The 12,190-nt window shown below is 33.7% G+C and overlaps 1 protein-coding gene across 1 annotated transcript; it reads left to right on the top strand.

Annotated features, from left to right (window-relative positions):
• Positions 1-3,882: 3,882 nt before the first annotated feature.
• Positions 3,883-8,692, top strand: LOC109216855 (tubby-like F-box protein 8). The gene is made up of 6 exons (XM_019381067.1): positions 3,883-4,202; positions 4,604-4,647; positions 5,399-5,868; positions 6,069-6,156; positions 6,582-6,714; positions 7,603-8,692. The coding sequence occupies exons 3-6, from the start codon at positions 5,521-5,523 to the stop codon at positions 8,315-8,317; spliced, it is 1,284 nt and encodes a 427-aa protein (XP_019236612.1). The 5' UTR covers positions 3,883-4,202; positions 4,604-4,647; positions 5,399-5,520; the 3' UTR covers positions 8,318-8,692.
• The last annotated feature ends 3,498 nt before the right edge of the window (positions 8,693-12,190 follow it).

Raw genomic sequence — 12,190 nt, 5'->3', positions numbered from 1 at the left:
ATCAGGAAAAGGTTTGGCATAGGTAATTGGTGATGGAACAACAATAGAAACAGTTGGTGCAGCAGGTGTAGTAGCATCAACAACAACATTAGCAGCGTTATTCTCCATAATAACAACGTGAAAATATCCGTAAGATTGTTGGAAAAAATTGGATGATTATGGAGAATAAAAGGTTTAGCTTGAGGCGTGTCAAAGACACTGTCCTTAAGGATATTTCGCCTACACCGAGATAAATGATTTTAGGCGTATCCCCCAGGATTCAACAAACTCTTCTAGTATAACTAGGAGCAGAAACAACAAAGATTGTATAAAAGAAAACCCAGCACAAAAAGGGAAGAAAATTCTTAACTTTTTTCCACACTACTCCATGAACACAAACAAATAGCTTTATATATAGTCCAAGAAAATGGACATTTGAAATGAAAAACCGGTAAAATCCATTAAGGATTTAGTGTCAAGAATTCACTGTCAAAACAAATCATTAAGAATTCAATACCAAGAATGCCAAAACGGATCATTAAGAATTCAATACCAAGAATGCCAAAACATAAAGCCATTGAAAGCCATCATTTGCCAAACCGTTAAAATTAAATTTGTAATTGAAAATATTCCACCAGTTACATTTCTATCGAGACCAATTAATATTATATTAAAATAATAAACCTAAACATAATTGTAAATATTCTTTTTGAGATATTAAAATATTTTTTCTTAACACAAATTTCCTCTTTAATTAAGCACATTATCACCATTTCTCTTTTTCCCTTGCATAACTTTTAATAAATGAAAGATCATTTTATTTTTATTTGAAATAAAAAGTTCTAGAGATTATATAAACGGATCAAACTCTTGATGAGTTTGAATTGAGCTTAACTCCAGTGACTCATTAACAGAGGCAGATTCATGATTAAAACTTTATAGATTCAGCCTTTAACGTTCTTATCATTGAACCTATGGGTTCATATCAACAATCTGTTACAGTTTTAGTAAATTTGAATATATAATTTTATGCGTCGTTTGGAAAGCTATAAATTCAATTAAATTCGATGTGAGAAAGCTAGATCCGCCTCTGCTCATTCAATAGGAGAGACAAGTGTTCGTAATTCGTTCCAAAATTTTATTAAATATGATCTCCTATATTTGCAAGTATGCATATGAAATGTGACCATATAGAAGCGTGCAATTTATAAAAAGTAGGTGCTTTAAAAAATTGGAATACAAGAGATAATAAATTGTAGTAGAAGAGAAGCAAGTCGATTTCTTTTCTATCTACCGCAACAAATGCTATTAGTACTATTAGTAATACCACCAAACAATAGGTGTGAAAAGGGGTCAGATTTAGGTGTTTTTAATTTCCACGAAGCTTCTATTGATGGAAATGGAACAATGACTTTAATTCCTAAATTTTCTTTGGATTTTGTCAAAAGTCAAATGAGTGTATAACAGTAATATTGTTGAAGCAAAAGTCTATTCATCAAAAAGCATCCGCCGTTTTGTACGTGAATATGCATGTGGCACCCTTTTTATCTCAAGCAAAAGAAAAAAGAAATGAAAATAAAATAAAGTGAGATTGCAATTAGAATCTAAAATGTTTTACTTTGGAATTCTGATAGCTCTATCTTCTCTAGGAAAATCAACCCTATTTCAACGTCCTAATAAGTATTTATGATAAAATAAAACTTGGTTTAAAGTTATTTTTGCCATTGACTTCTGTTCCTTCTTTTTCTCTTTTTGCTTTTTTTCTTTGTCTATTAATTACGGAGTACACTTAAAAGAAAGGGATTACTTTTTATGAGAGTATTCAATTTTACTGTGGCGACAGTAAAATAATGGAAAAATGGCAACTCTTCAAATTATAGGCAATTTTGATAAGATTAAATGGAAAAATTGGGAAAACCATCATTTCAGGTTGAGCTGATTAGAATGTTGAAATATTTGATTCTCAAAAACAAAAAAAAAACAATACGTATGGTACAAAAATAAATCAATCGCAATTTAGTCTGTCAAGGCAACGCGTGTTTACTTATTTTCCTTTTTTTTTTCAATCTATATAGTATATTTTTAAGCTCTTGAGTCCAATTCAAAACAATTACTTTTAGCATGAAAGATGAAAAACTTCAAATTTTTTTTAGTTTTCAGTTTTTCATTTAAACGATTAAAATGTTTGTCCCAATATTCCTGTTAAAAGTGAGCCACCTTTCTAATGCTATTTTGTTTTAAAATGTTTTGTTAAGGCCTCTAAGTATATCCAAATCATTTAGAAATACTTAGGTTATTTCTTCCAATCTATCCATATTTTAATGAATAGATTTACCTTATATTTATGCTGATAGAAAATAACAAATATCGAATAAAATAATCGAAATGCGTCCAAACTAGCTGAAATCACCGTCCAAAAAATATCGAAAGCATTTTGAAATGGTTTATACTTAATTATTTAATGCTATGCGTGTTGTTAGTACAGTACATGAATAACGCGTCAGTAAATTTGTCCAAGCTACTATAAATGGAATGGTAATAAAGGATTTAGTGACAAATTTAGAAATTACACTAGTATAAAAAGAAACATTTAAACTACATCCAAAAGAAAAATTAAACAACTTCTACAAAACAATAACAACAAACTCAGTATAATCTTACAAGTGGAATTTGAGAAAGATAGTATGTATGCAGCCAGAGGCGGATCTGGGATTTAAACTATATGGGTTCAATCTTTAATGTCTTTAGCACTGAACCCATAGTATTTTTAAAGTTATGGGTTCATACCCATTATTTTCGTAATTTTAATAGATTTTTACATATAAATTTATGCTCCGCGTCTAAAGTACTGGGTTCAGTTGGATCCGGCACTCGCTTGCTGCATCAACCCCTCTACGCAGCCTTATCATTACTTTGTGAAAATATAGAAATTGTTTCTAATAAACTTTCGGCGAAACAAACAACTTTTACAAAAGGAAGTTAGAAAAAAAAAACGTGTACGCTTGTTCACAAAAATATATGTTGCTTAAATGAAAATGAAACAATAAACCGTTGCAAAAGAAAGTTTTTTCCCCCTAAAATTTAAAGTAAATATTTCTAGGTAATTTCTTTATATTCGTCTAAGGGTTAAAGGGCAGGACAGAATTATATGATACTGTAACCTAGGGCTGAGCATATATCGGGTAAAACCGATAGCCCGAACCGAAAAAAGCTTATTAGTTTATCGGTATCGGGTTATTTGGATAACAGTTCGGTAACAGTTTAGTGTTGTTTTACTATTGGGTTACCGATTCAGGTCTCGGTTTGCCCATTTTTATTAATGGTTTAATCGATAACACAATAAACTTTATAAAAATACGATTTTACCCTTAGGTATATAAATTTTCTAGTTATCCCAATTCTCTATCTACTGTTGTAATCCTTCCAAATTTGTCATTCAACACATTAGAGAAACAATGTTATAAGGTTTATCATATTCTTTGAAAGGGTTACAACACTCGAGAAAGTTTATATATTCTTTATACTTCATTACTTCCTCCCTCTAGAATCTAGAGTGAGTTATCTTATCGGGTAAACCGATAACTTAATCGATAATAATCGATTACCGATTAATCAATAACCGACAACCGATATCTTATCGGTTTGGTTATTGGGTTAGAATATTTATAAACCGATAATCGATATGCTAAATCGATAATATTCACAACCGAACTGACAGATGTCCACCCCTATTGTAATGCAGAAAAAATAACAAGTATTCTATAAAATAATCAAAATGCGCGCAAACAAAATGAAAATCATCGAAAGAAAAAGTTTGAAAAAAAATCCATGTTCCCATTGTCTCAACTGTTGGATACTGCTCCCGTTGTGGCCAATATAGTATTAGTGTGTGACCCCATTAAAACAGTTCTACTCCTTAGTGCTAATATAATAAAGTATGCACTTCCCTTTTTTGTTTTGTTTTTCCCTGTTTTCCTTTTCTTCTCTTACCTCTTCTTCTTCATCATTTTCTCTCTCTTTTTCTGGTTTGTTGAACTAGATTTAATGTTGGGTTTTTGAGTCCGCAGTGACAAAAGAAACAGACTTGCAGTAAATACAGAGAAGCTGTTACAGTATATCTAAAAATGTTTCTTCGCTCTGACCCACTTTTCCTGAAAAATTCTTGGGTCCTTGCTGACTTTTGATGCTATATTATTGTTCTTCTTCTTCTTCTTATTTTTAAGGTACAGATCTCTGATCTTTTTGTTTGTTCATCTTCAGATCTTATGTTGTTTGGTGTCTGTATGTTTTCCTTTTTTATCTGTTAGTTTATGTCCTATGTATGTTACTGTTCTCAAAATGTGGAGATATTCTTGGGTTCTCTAGTTTTTGGCTATTAGTTTTTTGGCTAAATTTGAGGAACAGTTACCCCTTTGGTAAAAATCTTGTCTTTTATGCTTATCATCTACAGATTGAAGTCTTAATTCTTTCTTTCTGTTTTTTCTTTTTTTCATTTGGGTGGAGAGGGACGGTTTCTTCTTTGATTTCATTGATACTAACTGACACAAAGTTTATGCCTTTTGGGAATTTGGAGCTTCAATTTTCATTTACAGTAAACTTTTTTTTTCTTGTGTTGGTTTTGCAGGATTTGAAGTTATGGAGCTTTGATTATCCTGCAGTACTTTGCAGGTTTGTCACCATCTGTATTCTGCCTATACGTGGCTTGATAGATTGGTATCAACCTGTATATGTCGTTTAAGTTGTAGGTTTTGATGAGAATGAAGTATCTATTGTTTGTACTTAGAGAAATATACCGGAAAAGACCTAATCTTTTTGGTCATAAGTAGGTGAAGAATGAAAATGGTACTTGAAAAAACTATGCTCATTTTCTATATGTTCTGGTTGTTTGTAAGCTGCTTATGGAATTTGCATTATGTTTAGTATAAAGGTTGAGGAACAATATTAGATTCTAAGCAGAAACAGGCGTTGAGTGATTATCCAACGACGACTTGAACTTTCCTTTCTTGAACTGGAATCTAGTTTTGAACTGTTTGGTTTCCCTGCCGGTGCCAATTTTGCAGTGTCAACAGTAGTGAGTTTATCTTTATCTTGAGTAGCTGTTTTCGCCATTAATGATGAATTTGCTGAAAGATTGATGACATTTGAAAGACATTATGTTTTATACTTGTTGTCTTGCAACTAAGCTAGGACAACTGGCATGAGGCATTACCTTAAGATTCTAAAGAAGTTGTATCTGATAAAAAGTCATGTGATTTACTTTACCTAGGTGCCCATGTGAAGATGTCTCTTTATACGTTTTTTTTCTTTTCCCTTTTCTTACTTTTTTCTTTAAATGCCTTTCTTGCTTTTTCCTCTTCACTTTTCTTCAGAAATTTATTCCTGTTACTGAAACACAATTTGGTTTTTCAATCTTTTGCAGCTGTATCTATTTGTGAAGCTCTTTAGATTACTGGAAAATGCTTACCTGATAAGAAAAGAGTAGATGCGCCAGTAACATCTATTTGTGGTGTTTGGACTTCGACCTAGCAGTTTTGAGTTCAGATGTCGTTTCGGAGTATAGTGCGGGATGTGAGAGATAGCATTGGTAGTTTATCAAGGCGAAGCTTTGATTTAAGGCTGTCTGGTCATCACAGGGATAAATCACATGGTTCGTTTTATGACTTAAGCGACCAGCCTCCTGTTATCCAGGACAGTTGTTGGGCCAATCTTCCTCCGGAGTTACTTTTTGATGTAATTAGAAGGTTAGAGGAGAGTGAAAGCACATGGCCTGGTCGTAAGCATGTCGTAGCATGTGCTGCAGTTTGTAGGTCATGGCGGAGTATGTGCAAGGACATTGTTAGAAATCCTGAATTTTGTGGAAAGCTAACTTTTCCTGTTTCCCTAAAGCAGGTACTTCTTTAACTTCCTTAGAGGAATATTTCGAGTACAGAAATATGCCTTTGTGGTTGCCGTGTAGTCTGTGGGAGCAACCCTTCTATTAACTGTTATAGAATTAGATAGTTGTAATGGGACTGACGTACTAGAGAATTAAGTCTATTGACTAATCTTTTGGAGGAGAATTGACGGGTCCTTTTACTTTCTCTTTTCAGCCTGGGCCTCGTGATGGAACTATTCAATGCTTCATCAAGCGGGATAAATCTAATTTGACTTACCATCTTTTCTTGTGTCTTAGTCCTGGTAAGTATTGTTGGCTGATATTTGCTTGATGCTTAGATGATTTTTGCATCTATTCCTCATCTTTTTCTTTGAAAAAATTTGTTGATATTATCCTTGCATCTGAGTCACAGAAGGTATTTGCAAAATTCAGAACCTGAGGTGAACATTATCTTTGCTGTCTTTCCAATCTCCTGTCATATAAAACCACCGTTCCGTTCCTCTCCCCTTCCCCTTCCCCTCAAACTCAAAGGCGAAAAGCTGTTATTAAGTCTTTTCTGTATGCAAATTGAGTTAATGATATCATTGATACTTATATTTCCAGTTGTAATTTGTGTCTAGACATGTTTGGTTGAGATGCGTTAGTTACTCTTGCTTCATTGCCTTCATAATTTATATGCGAGTGGCAATTGTTCAGAGGTTAATGGGTATTTCAACTTTCTTTGTAGCATTATTAGTTGAAAATGGAAAGTTCCTTCTCTCTGCAAAAAGAACCAGACGCACAACTTGCACGGAGTATGTTATCTCAATGGATGCAGAAAATATCTCTAGATCAAGCAACACATATATTGGAAAACTAAGGTAAATATGGAGGCTATTCATTTTGTTTTCCAATATCTTTCTTGTCTTCCCCTGGTATTACTGAGATGTTTCCGGGAAACTGAATTTAATGAAGAATAGCATGTGTTTGATATATTCCTTTTCCCTTCCCATTCAGCAGAGATGGCTTCTGCCTTGTTCGCTAATATCAATACTAAGGCATGAGCAATCCCGGAAACTTGAGAGTAGTCAGTAATTAACTGTGGTTTTCAATGAAAAATAAGTAGAAATAGTCTATCACGCATGTATAGATTCATCAGGAAAATAAAAGTTCGAGTCAACAATAGTTGTCGTAGATGAAAGCTGAACTGAAGTTCTGTGGCATTATCCCATTATATTGTCTAGGCTATCAAAACCCAAATCAGGGACTTCCCCACCAACCCCTTACTAGGAAAAAGTGAGGTTTTGATTTTTGAGAACGACTTTGATGCTTATGTTTACAAGGCAGAAATGTACTGATTGTTAAAGTACCTTTGGGTAAAAGACAAGTGAACAAGAAAAGGGGAAAAGAAGAGAGAGCAGCGAGGATCTTAAAGAAATAAGGAACCAAGCAGTTTCTTAAGGATGTCTAGAATAGATAAGTTACTTAAAATTTAGTACATTTGATATATACTGGTTATTGATATCGCCTACAGTACTTGTGCATCCTTCTGCCATAGTTTGATAACACAGATCTCTTTGCTTAACTAGTCTAAAGGATGGACCTAGCGCAATTCATAATGCAGCTTCATAGTGCTTATGTTTATATTACATATATATACTCGAGAAGGTGATATTCATCTTTTAATGAAGTTGCCTAGTTGATTCTCCTTTCACTATGTAAATAAGTGACATGCTATTGATGATAAAATATCACTGTTTATTTTGCAGATCAAATTTTCTAGGTACAAAATTCATTATATACGACACACAGCCTCCTTACACCGGTGCACATGTCCCCGCTCCAGGGCGCACAAGCCGTAGATTCAACTCCAAGAAAGTCTCTCCTAAAGTCCCAACTGGAAGCTATATCATATCCCAGATCACATACGAGCTGAATGTGCTTGGAACACGGGGTCCGCGGAGAATGCACTGTGTCATGCACTCAATTCCCGCCTCAGCACTTGATGCTGGCGGCTCTGTGCCTGGCCAACCAGAGCTTCTCTCAAGGCCCCTCGAGGATTCATTTCGCAGTATCTCTTTCTCAAAGTCACTTGATCATTCCACCGAGTTCAGTAGCTCGCGATTTTCTGACATTGCTGGAGGATCAACTAATGAAGAAGATGATGGCAAGGGGAAACCACTGGTCCTAAAGAACAAGGCGCCACGATGGCATGAACAACTGCAGTGTTGGTGCCTAAATTTTCGAGGACGGGTGACAGTTGCATCTGTCAAGAACTTTCAGTTGATTGCTGCCACTCAACAACCAGCTGCTGGACCGACAACCTCTCAGCCGACAAGCCAATCAGATCATGACAAAATCATCTTGCAATTCGGGAAAGTAGGCAAAGATATGTTTACCATGGACTACCGGTATCCCCTCTCTGCATTTCAGGCTTTTGCTATCTGCTTGAGCAGCTTTGACACAAAATTGGCTTGTGAATAGTGCAAACCATTATTACATTAGGGTGCTAAAAATTATTAACCGTAATGCTTCTATTCTGGATTTATTCTACTTCCTTCTTTTCACCATTAGAAATGAAGATTGTCCCTAAATTTCGTCATGTTGTAAAACCTGATGATAATCATGGTTCTGTTCCTATGGAAAGGGTGCCAGCTTTGTATAACAAATCGTATTATTCTTGCCATTTAAAGACTCTGCATGCCATGGCTCGTATGGCATGACTATGGATCATTGCATTAATTCAAATTCATACTAGTTATGTATATGGATTATAATAGGGGGCATGTTTATGTAGGTAATATTATCAATGTTACGTTTAAATGAAATATTATGCAGGAATTACTTATTTTAATGATATCTTTTGTCTTTAAATTTTTTCATTTTTATATTACTAATACATGTATTCTGCATCTTATTAATGCTTTAACTTAATGTACGTGTTATTTAATTTTGTCAACTAAATGTTTCATTAGTTAAGCTGAACTATCTTGTCTTATACGACTAACCAAACGTTACATTAGTTGTGGGTGGATTAGTTTTTCTAGTTCCTCTAATCAAACATTAATTATTTTATGTTATGCTGAGATTATTGAAACGGATATCTGAGTCTTCCTTAGCAAACTGATCTTTCATCAACTACTTTGACTAGTCCACGATCAATATCTTACTTCAAGTCAAATTAAGGTGGAAATATTTTAGAAGTTGTACATATAAAATCCAAAGCAAATGACTTCAACTACTCTAATAAACTTATTGCAACACTATAATGAATTTGTTCATTATTTAACTATCTTAATCAAGTCATGATAGAGACACCTTGCATATAACGTGTGGGTATTATTATTATTATAGAATTAGTGCTTAGCTTGTCAAAGTTATCAAATATAAACAAAACTTTTAGCTTGTTTAGGATGCCAAGACTAAAGTCATGTCCTATTGACTCATTCATCGGCAAGACAGCTATTTTTGGCACAAAGGCTATATCCTTTTGGGTCTCTCCCCCTGCTCAAAGGAGCGTAGCAGAACGATACAGTTTCCTTTATCTTTAATCAGAAAGTTCGAAGTTAAACTTTTAAAATGGAGTTTTCTTTGATAGGGAGCACTAAAATTTTCATAATAAACTTTTTATAATATATACAAATCTAAATTAGTTGGACCAACGAATTCCGAACAAGAGATAATTAAGCCAAAAAGATGGAATATTCGTCATACTAGTTTGAAGATGGAGACGCTTCACCAACTAAGCAAGCCTCTCTACATCACTTGCTCTTTCTTAAGTTAAGCTTTTCTTTTTCTTTTCCTCTTTTGAAATATATGCTACTTGGTGCTGATCACGAATTGATAAACCATGCTCATAAGAGAAACTTCATAGAAAATAAAAATGGTCATAAATGAATATACAGATAAATAATTGTAGGTGGATGCGAGAGTTATAATGGCAGAAACACCAAATCGTATTATTGCATCTAAATAATATAGTAGGAATTAATGCATATTCATCAAGTATTTAGTAGCATGTCGCACTCCCAACTAGTTAAGTGTGTTGTCTCTTGCTCTTTAAGAACTCAAAAAATTATGTAAAAATTGCACGGAGCGTTCTATTTGGGCGCCCCTTTTTAACCTATAGCCGCTTTGTCTTTTTGTTTGCATCCGTACCCACTTTTTAAAAAACTTCAACTTCCCTTTATAACTGGGAGCTGAAGCTTCCGGGTTAAAGTTTTTATTTTATAACTAGCAAACTTCAGCTCTAGAGCTGAAATTTTCAGGTTACTAAACAAAAACTTCAGCTCTAGAGCTGAAGTTTTTATTTTATAACTGGCAAACTTCAGCTCTAGAGCTGAAGTTTTTATTTTATAACTTGAAAACTTCAGCTCTAGAGCTGAAGTTTCCCAGTTACTAAACAAAAACTTATAAAATAAAACTTCAGCTCTAGAGCTGAAGTTTTTATTTTATAACTGGCAAACTTCAGCTCTAGAGCTGAAGTTCGCGAGTTAAAAAAAAAAACTTCAGCTCTAGAGCTGAACTTCAGGCGCGGCTACTAAAATGCTGAAGTTTTGTGTGATTGCCTTTGCTACTTCAGCCCCGCATGCTGAAGTTATGTGAAAAAGCGGGTACGATTGCAATTTTTTTTGCAAAGCGGGCACATGTTAAAATGTGGCACAAAAAGCGGGTATAGATGCAAATGCCCCAAAAATTATTGAACTGAGAGAAAATTTCATTTTAGAACAATTGGGCTCCCTACTTTTCAATTTTATAGCTCATATTTTAATTTACAATCAACTAGCCCAAAAATATAATAGGCTAAGATTCAATATCCAACTTCTATAGATTCTCAAAATTACTATTTAATTTTTAAAAAAGATTCCTCAAGCTTTTAAATTTATTTTCGAATCAGTAATTAAATGTGACTCAAATATTAATTCAACAAACCAAATTCATTTGGGTGGTGAAAATTACATTTTTAACAAGCTTAAATATGTGAGTTTAAATTCTGAATTTGATTTTATGTAGAAATTTGGAGTGGGTGTTATTAGGTCTTGTTAGAAATAGTAGTAAGGTAGGTTGTATAATAAATTTAGAAGTCTATTTAAGTGGAGTAGTTTGGTACGTTGGTTTTAGNNTCAAATATTAATTCAACAAACCAAATTCATTTGGGTGGTGAAAATTACATTTTTAACAAGCTTAAATATGTGGGTTTAAATTCTGAATTTGATTTTATGATAAATTTAGAGTGGGTGTTATTTAGACTTGTTAGAAATAGTATAAGGAGGTTGTATATAAAATTTGAAGTCATTTAATGGAGATTTGGACTGGTTTTGAACAAGAATTGCAACTGAAAATCGTGGAAGAAGTTCGTCTACAGACGCTTGTATAAAGGTGTATAAAAGTGTATAATAGTGTATAAGGTGTGTTTCTACCCTCATATACACTATTATACAAGATTATACATAATTATACAAAAAGGGTTTTTGGTCTTCTTCCTTGCGTCTTTATGAAATTTAACTCAAATCTTGCTCAAATCTACTCCAAATCACTTCAAATTTAAATTTTGAACTCCTTTTGATATTTTCAATCAATTGGAACAACACCCAATCCAAATAACTAACAAATTCAAAAAAACCCATTTTCAAAAGCAAAGCTTTGAATGGTCTCCAATGGTGGACTTCTACTCTTCAATTTTCTTACATTGCAAGCAGGTGACACAAGAGGAGAAGCAGAAAATACACGGTCCCTTGAAGCATATGTAGAAGATGTGAGAAGAAGAGAGAGTGAAAGCAATGGTTGTGAGAACATAGATTTAACTCCATAACTTTTAGAAGCAATGGTTGTACGAACACAAATTTTGAATTTACTAGTGTTTTCAAAAGCACAATATTTCCAACTAAAATCCATAAAAATAGGACGAAGGGAGTAATAACAATTGACACTCTAATTTTAAGCAATTGTAATTGAAAAACACGAGCAGCAAAGAAGAAGCTTTTAGAAGACCTCTTCCTGGAGAGGATATGTAACCGCTACATAGATATGGAAAGGTCATAATGCTTAACAATTTAAAATACCGTTTCAGTTTTCAAAACATGTATAACGTGGGCTAGGTGGGGTAAAACTTAAAAATATGGGCCATTTTTTGTTATGGTGTGAAGTCATGTGTATTTTCTTGTAATTCTTTCAATAATATTGGGTGCCATATGTAACTGAAAATTAATATTTTGATTTTTTTTAAAGTGTATGTATATATTATTTTCGAGTCAAATATAGTCGGTATATATGCATAAGGGCGGAGCTAGGTGGGCAAAAGGGGTTCAGTCAAACCCCCTTCGCTGAAAATTACACTGTATATAGGTTAATTACCCC

Source organism: Nicotiana attenuata, unplaced genomic scaffold (genome assembly GCF_001879085.1).
Source record: "Nicotiana attenuata strain UT unplaced genomic scaffold, NIATTr2, whole genome shotgun sequence".
NCBI classification, from domain to species: domain Eukaryota; kingdom Viridiplantae; phylum Streptophyta; class Magnoliopsida; order Solanales; family Solanaceae; genus Nicotiana; species Nicotiana attenuata.
This window is presented reverse-complemented; position numbering and strand designations above follow the sequence as displayed.